Source organism: Anomaloglossus baeobatrachus, chromosome 4, assembly GCF_048569485.1.
Source record: "Anomaloglossus baeobatrachus isolate aAnoBae1 chromosome 4, aAnoBae1.hap1, whole genome shotgun sequence".
Classification (NCBI taxonomy): Eukaryota; Metazoa; Chordata; class Amphibia; order Anura; family Aromobatidae; genus Anomaloglossus; species Anomaloglossus baeobatrachus.
The window spans coordinates 121,698,965-121,711,546 of NC_134356.1; the positions used below are offsets into that span (position 1 = coordinate 121,698,965).

At 49.5% G+C, this 12,582-nt stretch overlaps 1 protein-coding gene across 1 annotated transcript in view; it reads right to left on the reverse strand.

The window, feature by feature from the left end:
- The window catches only part of NSD1 (nuclear receptor binding SET domain protein 1), a 284,356-nt gene that overhangs the window by 98,762 nt on the left and 173,012 nt on the right, over nt 1–12,582 (reverse strand). The window contains 2 exon segments of the mRNA XM_075344528.1: nt 4,676–4,876; nt 9,672–9,795. Coding sequence (XP_075200643.1) covers nt 4,676–4,876; nt 9,672–9,795 — 325 coding nt within the window.

The following is a 12,582-nucleotide window of genomic DNA, read 5'->3' on the forward strand; positions in this document are numbered from 1 at the left end:
GATTCCTTGGCTGCCTGAGAGAGGGAGACCTCCCTGTCGAGGGACGTCGACTTCCCGTCCCATTGGCGGAGAATGTCCCATTGTAGTGGACGCAGATGAAACTGCGCAAAAGGAACTGCTTCCATTGCTGCTACCATCTTCCCTAGGAAGTGCATGAGGCGCCTCAAGGGGTGCGACTGGCCCTGAAGGAGAGATTGCACCCCTATCTGTAGCGAGCACTGTTTGTCCAGTGGAAGTTTCACTATCGCTGAGAGAGTATGAAACTCCATGCCAAGATATATGTTAGTGATTGGGTCGGGGTTAGATTTGACTTTGAAAAGTTGATAATCCACCCGAAACTCTGGAGAGTCTTCAGTGCCACGTTCAGGCTGTGTTGGCATGCCTCTTGAGAGGGTGCCTTGATAAGTAGATCGTCCAAATACGGGATCACGGAGTGACCTTGCGAGTGCAGGACTGCTACTACTGCTGCCATGACCTTGGTGAAGACCCGAGGGGCTGTCGCCAGCCCGAAAGGTAGAGCTACGAACTGCAGGTGTTCGCTTCCTATAACGAAGCGTAGAAAACGCTGATGCTCTGGCGCAATTGGCACGTGGAGATAAGCATCCTTGATGTCTATTGATGCTAGGAAATCTCCTTGAGACATTGAGGCGATAACGGAGCGGAGAGATTCCATCCGGAACCTCCTGGTTTTTACGTGTTTGTTGAGCAGCTTTAGATCCAGGACGGGACGGAACGACCCGTCTTTCTTTGGCACCACAAACAAATTGGAGTAAAAACCGTGACCTTGTTCCTGAAGAGGAACAGAAGTCACCACTCCTTCCGCCTTTAGAGCGGACACCGCTTGTAGCAGAGCATCGGCTCGGTCGGGCGGTGGGGAAGTTCTGAAGAAGCGAGTTGGAGGACGAGAGCTGAACTCTATCCTGTACCCGTGAGACAGAATGTCTCTCACCCAACGGTCTTTGACCTGTGACAGCCAAATGTCGCCAAAGCGGGAGAGCCTGCCACCGACCGAGGATGCGGAGAGAGGAGGCTGAGAGTCATGAGGAAGCCGTCTTGGTAACGGTTCTTCCGGCTGGCTTTTTTGGGCGTGATTGAGTCCGCCAAGAATCTGAGCCCCTCTGATCCTTTTGAGTCCTTTTGGACGAGTAGAATTGGGACCTGCCTGAGCCTCGAAAGGACCGAAAACCAGACTGTCCCCTCCTCTGTTGGGGTTTGTTTTGTCTGGGCTGAGGTAAGGATGAATCCTTACCCTTGGAGTGTTTAATGATTTCATCCAAACGCTCACCAAACAATCGGTCACGAGAAAAAGGCAAACTGGTTAAGCACTTCTTGGAAGAAGAATCTGCCTTCCATTCTCTCAACCACAGGGCTCTGCGTAAAACCACAGAGTTGGCTGACGCCACCGCCGTACGGCTCGTAGAGTCTAGGACAGCATTAATCGTGTAAGACGCGAATGCAGACATTTGAGAGGTCAAGGGTGCCACCTGCGGAGCAGATGTACGTGTGACCGTGTCGACCTGTGTAAGGCCAGCTGAAATAGCTTGGAGTGCCCATACGGCTGCGAATGCTGGCGCCAACGACGCTCCAATCGCTTCATAGATGGATTTTAACCAGAGCTCCATCTGTCTGTCAGTGGCATCTTTAAGTGCCGCCCCATCTTCCACTGCAACTAGAGATCTGGCTGCAAGCCTGGAGATTGGAGGGTCCACCTTGGGACACTGTGTCCAGCCCTTGACCACGTCAGGGGGAAAAGAATAGCGTGTATCTTTAAGCCGTTTGGAAAAACGCTTATCTGGATAAGCGTGGTGTTTCTGGATTGCGTCTCTAAAGTCAGAGTGGTCCAGAAAAGTGCTTAATTTACGCTTGGGATACCTGAAATGGAATTTCTCCTGCTGTGAAGCTGCCTCCTCCACAAGAGGAGCTGGTGGAGAAATATCTAACATCTTATTGATGGACGCTATAAGATCATTCACTATGGCGTCACCATCCGGGGTATCTAGATTGAGAGCGGCCCCAGCATCAGACTCCTGATCAGTTACATCCGCCTCATCACACAGAGAGTCGTCCCGCTGGGACCCTGACCAGTGTGATGAAGTTGAGGGTCGCTCATAGCGAGCCCGCTTAGGTTGTCTGGGACTGTCGTCCGAGTCAGAGCCGTCACCCTGGGGTGCATGTGACACCCCCGGAGCTAGGAAGTGGTCCAGCTGAGGGGGACAAGGTGGCAATGAATCAACAGTGCCCATGGTCTGAGTTACTGGTCTAGACTGCAATGTTTCAAGAATTTTAGACATAGTCATAGACAATCTGTCAGCAAAAGCTGCAAACTCCGTCCCTGTCACCTGGACAGCATTCACAGGTGGTTCTCCCTGGGTCACCTCTAGCAGCGGCCCCGGCTGAGCAATTGCCACAGGGGCCGAGCACTGCACACAATGGGGGTCAGTGGAACCTGCCGGTAGAGTAGCCCCACATGCGGTACAAGCAGCATATAAAGTCCGTGCCTTGGCACTTTTGCTTTTTGCGGACGACATGCTGTTGTCTCCTTGAGAAATCTAAGGAGGGTATATAGCAGAAAATCACCAGCGACTGTACAGTGCAAAGTATTGCCAGCACAAAATACAAAGTACACTATGGCACAAGTGGGGGAGAGCCCTTGAGGGCTGCTTACCGCCCGCTGAAAAGCGGGTGTGAGGTCGTAGAATCCCTTGTCAGAGTCTCCCCGTCTCCCCTCTGCAGCTCAGCGTGCAGGCAGGAATGGCTGCCGGCGTCCTGTGAAGAGGGGCGGACCGTGGGCGTCACAAACAAAAGTGCGGGAAACTGCGTCCCACTGTGCCTAGTGTGAGGGCTGGAGTATGTAAAACAGACTCCAGCTCTTAGCGCTGCTGGTCTGTACAGCGTCCCGCCCTCCTCCTGACTGGCAGGTCTGGGGGCGGGAACGATCTGAACTAGGCCGCAAAAGCCGGGGACTGTAGTAATCTAGCGCGGCCGTCATATATGCACGGCCAGCGCGGAAGTCCCCGGCGCACCACAAATCCCAGCCGCGACGCAGTAAAAACTGACCCCCGCGGCCGGATCGGCCGATCGTACTAAGTCACCTCACTCAGCAGAGCTGTAGTGAGTAACGGCACAAGCGCAGCAGCGCTGTTTACCCCGGCGCACTAACACACCCAGCAATGCTGCAGTGTGCGTGCGATAAGCACGGGGACACGGAGTACCTTGATGGAGCAGGGTCCTGTCCCTGAGGAAACTCCGCTCCGTATCCAGCAGATCCTCCAGGGGCTGTGGATGGAGCACGGCCTCAGTGCCCGGAGACCGGTAAAGTCCCACTTCACCCAGAGCCCTAATGGGGATGGGGAAGGAATCAGCATGTGGGCTCCAGCCTCCGTACCCGCAATGGGTACCTCAACCTTAACAAACACCGCCGACAGAAAGTGGGGTGAGAAGGGAGCATGCTGGGGGCCCTCGCATGGGCCCTCTTTTCTTCCATCCGACATAGTCAGCAGCTGCTGCTGACTAAACAGTGGAGCTATGCGTGGATGTCTGGCCTCCTTCGCACAAAGCATAAAACTGAGGAGCCCGAGATCCCACGGGGGGTGTATAGCCAGAAGGGGAGGGGCCTTACACTTTTAAGTGTAGTACTTTGTGTGGCCTCCGGAGGCAGTAGCTATACACCCAATTGTCTGGGTCTCCCAATTAGGAGCGACAAAGAAAACAGTAATTCTGGCGGTTTTATTTTTGTCTCATTACGCTTTTTACCGATTGGATTAATTTGACATTTTGATAGATCGGATATTTCTAAATGCAGTGATAACAAATCAGTTTCTGGGGTTTTTTAGGTTTTATTTATTTTCAATGGGGCCAAAAGGGGTGATTTGAACTTTTTGGGTTATTTTTTTTAATATGTTTATGAACTTGAAGCTGTGATCATCACATTGCTTCTGCTACGCGGAGCAGTGCAGTAGGCACAGCTTTGTATAGCGAAAATCAAGATCTATGAATGCTGACTCACAGCCAGCGTTCACAGGAGGATTATCATAACAGACATAGGGGTCACCAGCTGACCCCTGGCTGTGACGACAACTCATCGGCACCCCGCGATCACGTCACAGGCACACCAATGGCAGTAGGGAATGACACGCTCCCCACCAATGCATGTTAAATCCAGCTGTCAGATATGAACAATGAGATTTAATTGGTAGATAGCCGCAGGCAAATCTCTGATGGACCCATGGCTGTTGTGAGGCATGTTGACTGATCAGATTATCAGTCGTGTGCAGTGCACGATTTGGGCTCGGTGTGCGAGCCCACATTAAAGTAAAGGACACAACCCATGACGGACATAGTACGTCATGGTTTGTTAAGGGGTTTTTAGGATAATGTCTTCTAGGAGTTTATACATTCTCCCTCTGTTTGCATAGGTTTCCTCCAGGTTCTCTAGTTTCCTTCCAAATACGCACTGATAAGGGTATTCAGACTGTAAAGCGCTGTGGAATTAATGATGCCAAATAAGAAATTAAAATAAAAATTATGAATTAGTATTAAAAGCTTCTTATATACTAGTCAAGAAAGTTTGTCAAGTGCTTTGAAACGAGCAAATGCTTCTTCGGAAATGTGCAGGAAACCTATACAGGATATCTATCCTACCCAGTAATTTCCACCAACATATCAGAGAGCTCACCTTTTGATGCAGATGGATTGTTGGGATTGTTGAGATGACAAGTATTGCAGATATGTAAAGAACAGCGAAAACCTCTATTCAGTTGAATGGTGGGCAAGTAATTAAAAGCACAATCTTCATGGTAGTACTTTCCACACAAGGGAAGCGAGCAGCGTTTTACCCCTTCATCTGACGTCTTGCATACGAAACAGGTATGGACACCTTAAAAGATGGAAATATAAAACATTTTATATATTTTAATTCAAAAGTATATCCCAAAAATTCAAATACTACACACGATTGCAGGCATCAAAACAATGACCATTATACCTGGCATACCCTATATGGAGAACAGTTTGACAGCTCAGCCTAAAAATGCCATAGGTGCGGAAAAAACGGATTTTTGTGTACTCACCGTAAAATCGTTTTCTCTTAGCCATCATTGGGGGATACAGGACCATGGGTGTTATGCTGCCTATCCATAGGAGGACACCAAGTAGATACAAAAAGCATTAGCTCCTCCTCTGCAGTATACACCCCCTGGCCAGGTCAGGCAGCCTCAGTTTTAGTACACAAGCAGTAGGAGAAAAAAAACAAACAACAGTAAAAACTTCTCAACGGAGGAACATGAGAAAAAAAAAAAAAAAGTCATACCAAATAAGGTACGGAGAGAACCAAGGCCCAACAGGGCAACAGGGTGGGTGCTGTGTCCCCCAATGATGGCTAAGAGAAATCGATTTTACGGTGAGTACACAAAAATCCGTTTTTCTCTGACGCCTCATTGGGGGACACAGGACCATGGGACGTCCTAAAGCAGTCCATGGGTGGGAAACCGAAAAGAAGACAACACAACCCAAGGACTAGGAACCAGTCCCAGACAGCCTGGAGCGCCTACTGAGAGAGGTGCTCTACTGCCGTTTGCAGAATTTTCCTACCCAGATTTGCCTCAGGTGAAGCCTGGGTATGGACTCTGTAATGCTTTGAAAAAGTATGTAGGCTAGACCAGGTCGCAGCCTTACACACCTGTTCCACTGAAGCCTGAGGACTAATGGCCCACGAAGCGCCAACTGCTCGCGTGGAATGAGCCCGCAACCCACTAGGAATGGGCTTGAGTTGCAAGCGGTAGACTTCCTGGATCGCAGAGTGAATCCAGCGAGCCAGAGTCGCCTTTGAAGCTGCCTGTCCCTTCTTAGGCCCCTCAGGAATGACGAACAAACAGTCCGTTTTCCTAAAGGGGGCTGTCCTGGAAATGTAATATCTGAGAGCTCTGACGAGGTCTAACGAATGCAGAGACCTTTCCACCCTATGAACTGGGTGTGGACAAAAGTAAGGCAGAACAATGTCCTCGTTCAAATGAAACAGGGTAGGAACATTTGGAAGAAAATCCAAAAGGGGCGCAGGACCACCTTGTCCTGGTGAAAGATCAGAAAAGGCTCGCGGCAAGAGAGTGCTGCCAGATCCGAAACCCATCTGATGGACGTAATTGCCACCAGGAATGTTACCTTCCAGGAAAGAAGAGCAAGGGAGGATTCCTTGAGAGGTTCAAAGGGAGACCTCTGAAGACCGTCCAGAACGAGATTGAGGTCCCATTGATCCAGCGGCCGTTTGTACGGGGGATTTAGATGGGAAACGTCCTGGAGGAAGGTCTTTACTTGCGGTTTTTGAGCCAGGCGGCATTGGTAGAAGATTGAGAGCGCTGAGACCTGCCCTTTAAGGGAACTGAGAGACAACCCCGCTTGCAAGCCAGACTGCAGAAAGTCGAGAATTTTGGGGATGGCCAGAGGCATAGGCTAGACGTTAGTTTCCCTGCACCATGAAAAGAAGATTTTCCACGTACGGTGGTAAATGCGGGATGAAGCAGGCTTTCGGGCGCTGATCATGGTGGAAATAACCGCGGGGGAGAATCCCGCTCTTGTTAATACCCAGGTCTCAATGGCCATGCCGTCAGCTTCAGGGCTCTGGAGTTCTGATGGGAAATGGGCCCTTGGGTCAGCAAGTCTGGGATGTCTGGAAGGCGCCAAGGTACGTCTGCGAGCATTTGTACTAATTCGGCGTACCAGACGCGCCTGGGCCAGTCCGGTGCTATCAGTATCACCGGGACTCCCTCTGCCTTGATCTTCCTGATTACCCGCGGCAGCAGGGGTAGAGGTGGAAATATGTAAGGCAGGCGGAAGTGGTGCCAGGAGCAGACTAGAGCATCCGCGCCGATGGACTGCGGGTCGCGTGACCTGGCTATGAACGCGGGTACCTTTGCATTCAACCTTGAGGCCATTAGGTCCACGTCTGGGGTGCCCCAGCGAGTGCAAATGTGTAGAAACACTTCTGGGTGGAGAGACCATTCTCTGGCGGCCAGGCCTTGGCGACTTAGAAAGTCTGCTGCCCAGTTCTCTAACCCCGGTATGTGTACCGCTGATATCACTGACCCAGTCGATTCGGCCCAGCTGAGGATCTTGTGGGCCTCGAGATAAGCCGCTTTGCTGCGGGTGCCCCCCTGCCGATTGATATAGGCTACAGCTGTCGCATTGTCCGATTGGACTAGAATCTGACGACCCGCTAGCAGAGGGCAGAACGCCCTGAGCGCGAGGAAGATCGCGGAGTTCCAGTATGTTTATGGGTAGGGAAGACTCCTGGGGCGTCCAACGTCCTTGAGCAGTGTGATGCCAGTACACTGCTCCCCAGCCTAGGAGGCTGGCGTCCGTGGTCAGGACCAGCCAGTTCACTGGGAGAAAAGATCTCCCCTTCGATAGGGATGAGGACCGAAGCCACCAGCGGAGTGCATACCTGACTGAAGGAGTCAGGTGAAGATGTTTGTCCAGGGAGAAGGGGCTCTTGTCCCAGGCAGCTAGAAGGGGTAGCTGCAGTGGGCGGAGGTGCAGTTGAGCAAAAGGTACTGCCTCCATAGCCGCCAGCATCCTCCCGAGCAACTTCATGCTGAATCGAATGGAGCGAGACGGAGGACGTAGAAGGCAGCGTACCGCTTGTCGAAGAGCGATCGCCTTGTCCTGAGGGAGATAGATCAAGCCCCGATGGGTGTCGTGCTGGGACCGGGGATGATTTGTCTAGATTCAGTAGCCACCCTAAGCGGGAAAGGGTGTCCACGGTGATCTGTATGCTGGTTGAGCAGTCGCGGAAGGAGGGGGCCTTGATGAGGAGGTCATCCAAGTAAGGGAGAACGACTACTCCCCTGGCGTGAAGGACACTCATGGCGGCCGCCATGACTTTGGTGAAGACCCTTGGTGCGGTGGCAAGGCCGAAGGGTAGGGCTACGAATTGAAAATGGGAGTCCTGAACTGCGAAGCGGAGGAACTTTTGGTGATCTGGGGCGATGGGTATGTGCAAGTACGCGTCCTTGATATCTATGGAGGCGGAGAATTCCCCTTCGACCATGGATGCAATAATGGACCTTAGGGACTCTATTCTGAATCTCCGCACGTGCACATGTTTGTTCAGGTGTTTGAGGTCCAGGATGGGTCGAACTGACCCATCCTTTTTGGGGACCACAAAGAGGTTGGAAAAAAAAAAAAAACCCTGAAGTTCTCGTCGTCCGGGACGGGTATTATCACTCCTGCTGTTTGGAGCGAGTGGATTGCTGAGAAAAAGTCCTCGCGTCGTTTGAGTCTTTGGGGGGTTTGAGAGAAGGAATCGACTCGGGGGTCGGGTCCGAAATTCTATGTGGTACCCGGAAGACACAAGGTCTCGCACCCATTTGTCATCTGAGGCGGCAGCCCAGATGTGTTGAAAGAGCCGCAGTCGACTTCCTACAATGGGTGTGTCTTCCAGGGCGCCGAAGGAGTCATGAGGGGGGAAAACGTCGTGGACGAGTCTCCCTAGTCCTGGACTGTTTCGGTCTAGGCTGGCATGACGAAGTGGGTTTCGGGGAGAGCTGAGAAGGTCGGTCCCTGCGTAGTCCGCGGCTAGTGGCGGGGACAGCGCGGGATGTCGACCAACCAAATGAGTTCCGAAAGGAGCGGAACGAGGACTGAACGTCTGGTGAAGGACGTCTTGGGCTTCAGCTGGGGAAGGGAGGTACTTTTTCCTCCCGTGGTGTCAGAAATGAGCTTGTCCAGACGTTCGCCAGACAATCTGTCTGGAAAAAAGGGAAGGCCCATGACAGACTTCTTGGAGGCAGAGTCCGCTCGCCATTGTCGGAGCCAGAGAGCTCTACGGATGGCTATGATATTTGAGGCGGCAAAAGCTGCGCAGGTAGCAGAATCAATGGAGGCCTGCATGAGGTACTCCGCCGCAGCGGCAATTTGAGCTGTTACCTCTGTGACTGTATGAGGGAACTGGGATTCCTCAAGCGAAGTGTTAAGGGATTCTGCCCAGACAGATCGCCTTTGCGACCCACACAGAGGCAAAGGAGGGCGAGAGGGAGGAACCTGCAGCCTCAAAGGCAGAGGGGGCGAGGTGCTCCACCTGCCTGTCGGGTCCTTGATGGAGGAACCATCGGGTAAAGACAAGAGCGTTTTTGTGGCAAGGCAGGAGACCGGGGGGGGGGTCGACCGAGGGCGGATCGGCCCAGCCCTTAGGGGCAGGTGAGGCTCTGCCCTGGAAAATCTGTGTCTGTGGGACCCGTCGTCCAGTACAAGGCAGCCCAGGATCCAGCGTCGCAGGAGGGGGTACGTGGAGGCAACACTCTGAGTTCCCGCCCGTTGATGGTATTGGGAGATCGGTCCCTAAGGGAAACCGTCGCCCTCAAAAAATAACAAAACCTGAAAGGATGTGCCTCCTACAGATACTAAGCTAAAACGGAGGTTGCCTGGCCCGGCCAGGGGGTGTATACTGCAGAGGAGGAGCTAATGCTTTTTGCATCTACTTAGTGTCCTCCTATGGATAGGCAGCATAACACCCATGGTCCTGTGTCCCCCAATGAGGCATCAGAGAAAGGTCAATTGAAAAACTGAAATGTTCATTGTTAAGGGCAACCCACAGGAAAATTAGGACTGCACTGTATCTGTAAATAAACACTTCATATTTTTCATTTCCGAAACTAAAATCTGTTGAAACTGACACTTACCTGAAGAACACTCACTGCAGATGAACTTTCCCCGAGGCATGTCACTCAAACCAAGGCACTGCAAGTGAAATGCTCCACAGCACTGGGCTTCACACAGCAGCAGCTCTCCTGGCTTCTCACAAACCTGCAGAAAAGAAAAGGGACCTTCCCTGATATCACTGCATAAGATAGTCAGTTCCTAAAAGTATAGAACATCACTAATATATTATTAGGACACGTCAATAGGATCGGTGGATGCCATCCCCAACATCAGGAGAAAAGGGCTGTGCTACAGGGAGAACCTGCATGGGGACAGCGTTTATCCAGGTGTGCTGCTGCTCCTTCCATCGAAAGATCAGGGTTATCAGGGTTAAGTCCACTTGAACCTTGATAGATCACTAAATGATACACTCCATCACTTACTATACTGCGAAAAACCTATAAAAGGATTCAAGATAGGGATGAGCGAACCTGAACTGTAAAGCTCATGCCGAATACCAGGTTTTCGAGTCTCGGATCAGAACACACTACTGTATGTCCGGTTCCTGTTCAAGTTTCTTTTCCAAAGAAAGCTTGTTGAAAAAGGTTGCACAGCAGCCAAATCAGCAAGCTTTTCTGGTGAGGGCACTTGTAGCCCCATCACATCCATGTGAAGTATTTGCATGGCTGTGACTGGACGGCATACCACTGTATAACACAAAGCAAAATTAAAGGAAAAAAAAATAAAATTGGATGTGGGCTCCTACCTTACTTTGATAACCAGCGCAGTTAAATCAGCAGCTAAAGGCTGCAACCCACAGTGGTCTGCTTAACTGTGGCTGTGTATCAAAAATAGAGGGGATCCCATGCAGTGTTTTAAAAATGATTTAACAAAAAAAAAAAAAAAATTTGTGGGTCCCCCCCATTTTTGATAACAAGCCAAAATTAAACTAACAGATGGGGGTTGGTATTATCAGGGTGGGAAGAACCATGGTTCTTGGCTCCTCCAAGCCTTAACAAAAAAAAAAAAAAACCAAAGCCAACGGCAGCCCAGAATTGGCACATCCATTATATGCATCAATTCTGGCTTTTTAACCAGCTCATCCCGATTGCCCTGATGCAGTGGCAAACCGAGTCATATAGGGGATTGATCACAGCTATGATTTATCAAAAATCCCAGCTGCCATCAAGCCCTAGGTTAGTAACGGGGAGGTGTCCATGAGAAACCCCCATTACTAACATGTAAATCAAAAGAAATAAAACACAAAAAATCCTTTATTTGAAATAAAATATACACAAACCCTCTTTTCTTTCACCCCCTTATTAACGCCAAAAAACCTCCTACAGGTCCGATGTAATCCATACAAGATTCCACAATGATCCTGGCTCTGTTACAGCCAGTCAAAGCTACAGCTGTGTCCTTAAAGGGAACATTGATGAAGGTTGCGTTTTTTCGTGACACTGCACTTGAAAGGGTTCTATATAGGACCTGTTGAAAAGCATTGTCAAGTGAGAGCCATCATCCACAGCGCTGCTGCATACTCCAGCATCCAAGCTTTTGAACCCCTTAATGACCGCGGGCAGTAATATTACGTCCTAGTAATTCCTGCCCGCGGTCTGCTGCCGGCAGAATGCAGCGATCGGCTCACATTTCAGCTGATTTTTACAGTTGAGATGTGTGCGCGCGAGGCACGAACAGAATCGTTATCTGCCCGTGCCAGTTAACCCCTTAAATGGCGGTCAATATGTGACAGCGCCATTATAATGGCATCGGCGGTAAACATTTACTTACCGGCCAATACCGGAAGTCACGTGACATGATCACATGACTTCCGGTGGTTGTCATGGTAGCACAAGGTCATGTGATGACTCCTGTAGCTCACATGACTCACTTTCAGTTTTACCCAGCCGAGAGCTGGGTGAGACATGAAATTAGTATATCTGCTCTTCACAGCTCTGTAGCTGTGATCAGCAGATATTGCAGAGCGATCAGATTACTGATCCATATAGTCCCCTAGGGGGACTAGTAAAATAAAAAAAAAGTAAAAAAAGTAAAAAAAAAAAAGTTTAAAAAAAATAAAAAAAATTTAAAAACCTAAAAGTTCAAATCACCCCCCTTTCGCCCCATTGAAAATTAAAGGGTTAAAAAAAATAAAAAACACACATATTTGGTATTGCCGCGTTCACAAATGCCCGATCTATCAAGGTATAAAATCAATTAATCTGATCGGTAAACTGCTGAGCGGCAAAAAAATTCCAAACGTCAAAATTATGTTTTTTGGTCGCCGCAAGTTTCATGCAAAATGCAGAAACAGGTGATCAAACTGTAGCATTTGCACAAAAATTGTATCATTAAAAACGTCAGCCTGAGACGCAAATAATAAGCAGTCACTGAACCATAGATCCTGAAAAACGCTACAGGTCACGGAATATGGCGTAAAACATGCGACACTTTTTTCGGACAAACTTCTCATTTTTTTAACCCCTTAGATAAAAATAAACCTACACGTTTGGTGTCTACGAACTCGCACCGACCTCAGGCAACACACCCACACATCAGTTTTAAGATAGCACAATGAATAAAAGATCTCAAAAACAATAGTGCTATTGCACTACTTTTTCCAATTTTTCCGCATTTGGAACTTTTTTGGCGTTTTCCAGTACACTATATGGTAAAACTTATGGTTTAATTTAAAATTACAGCTTGTTCTGCAAAAAAAAATGAGCCCTCATATGACCATATTGACTGAAAAATAAAAAAGTTACGTGTCTTGAAAGAAGAATAGCGGAAAAAAAAACCTGAACGCGAAAAATCGGCCGGTCGTGAATGGGTTAAAAAGGTTTAAAGCAAATTAAAAAAGGACTTCTGGATCGGTGAGTGCCACATATTTCTTCCACACTTGTCTCTGCTGTGCCATCTATTTGGAGGTTGAGCACCACTTTCTCCAGGTCG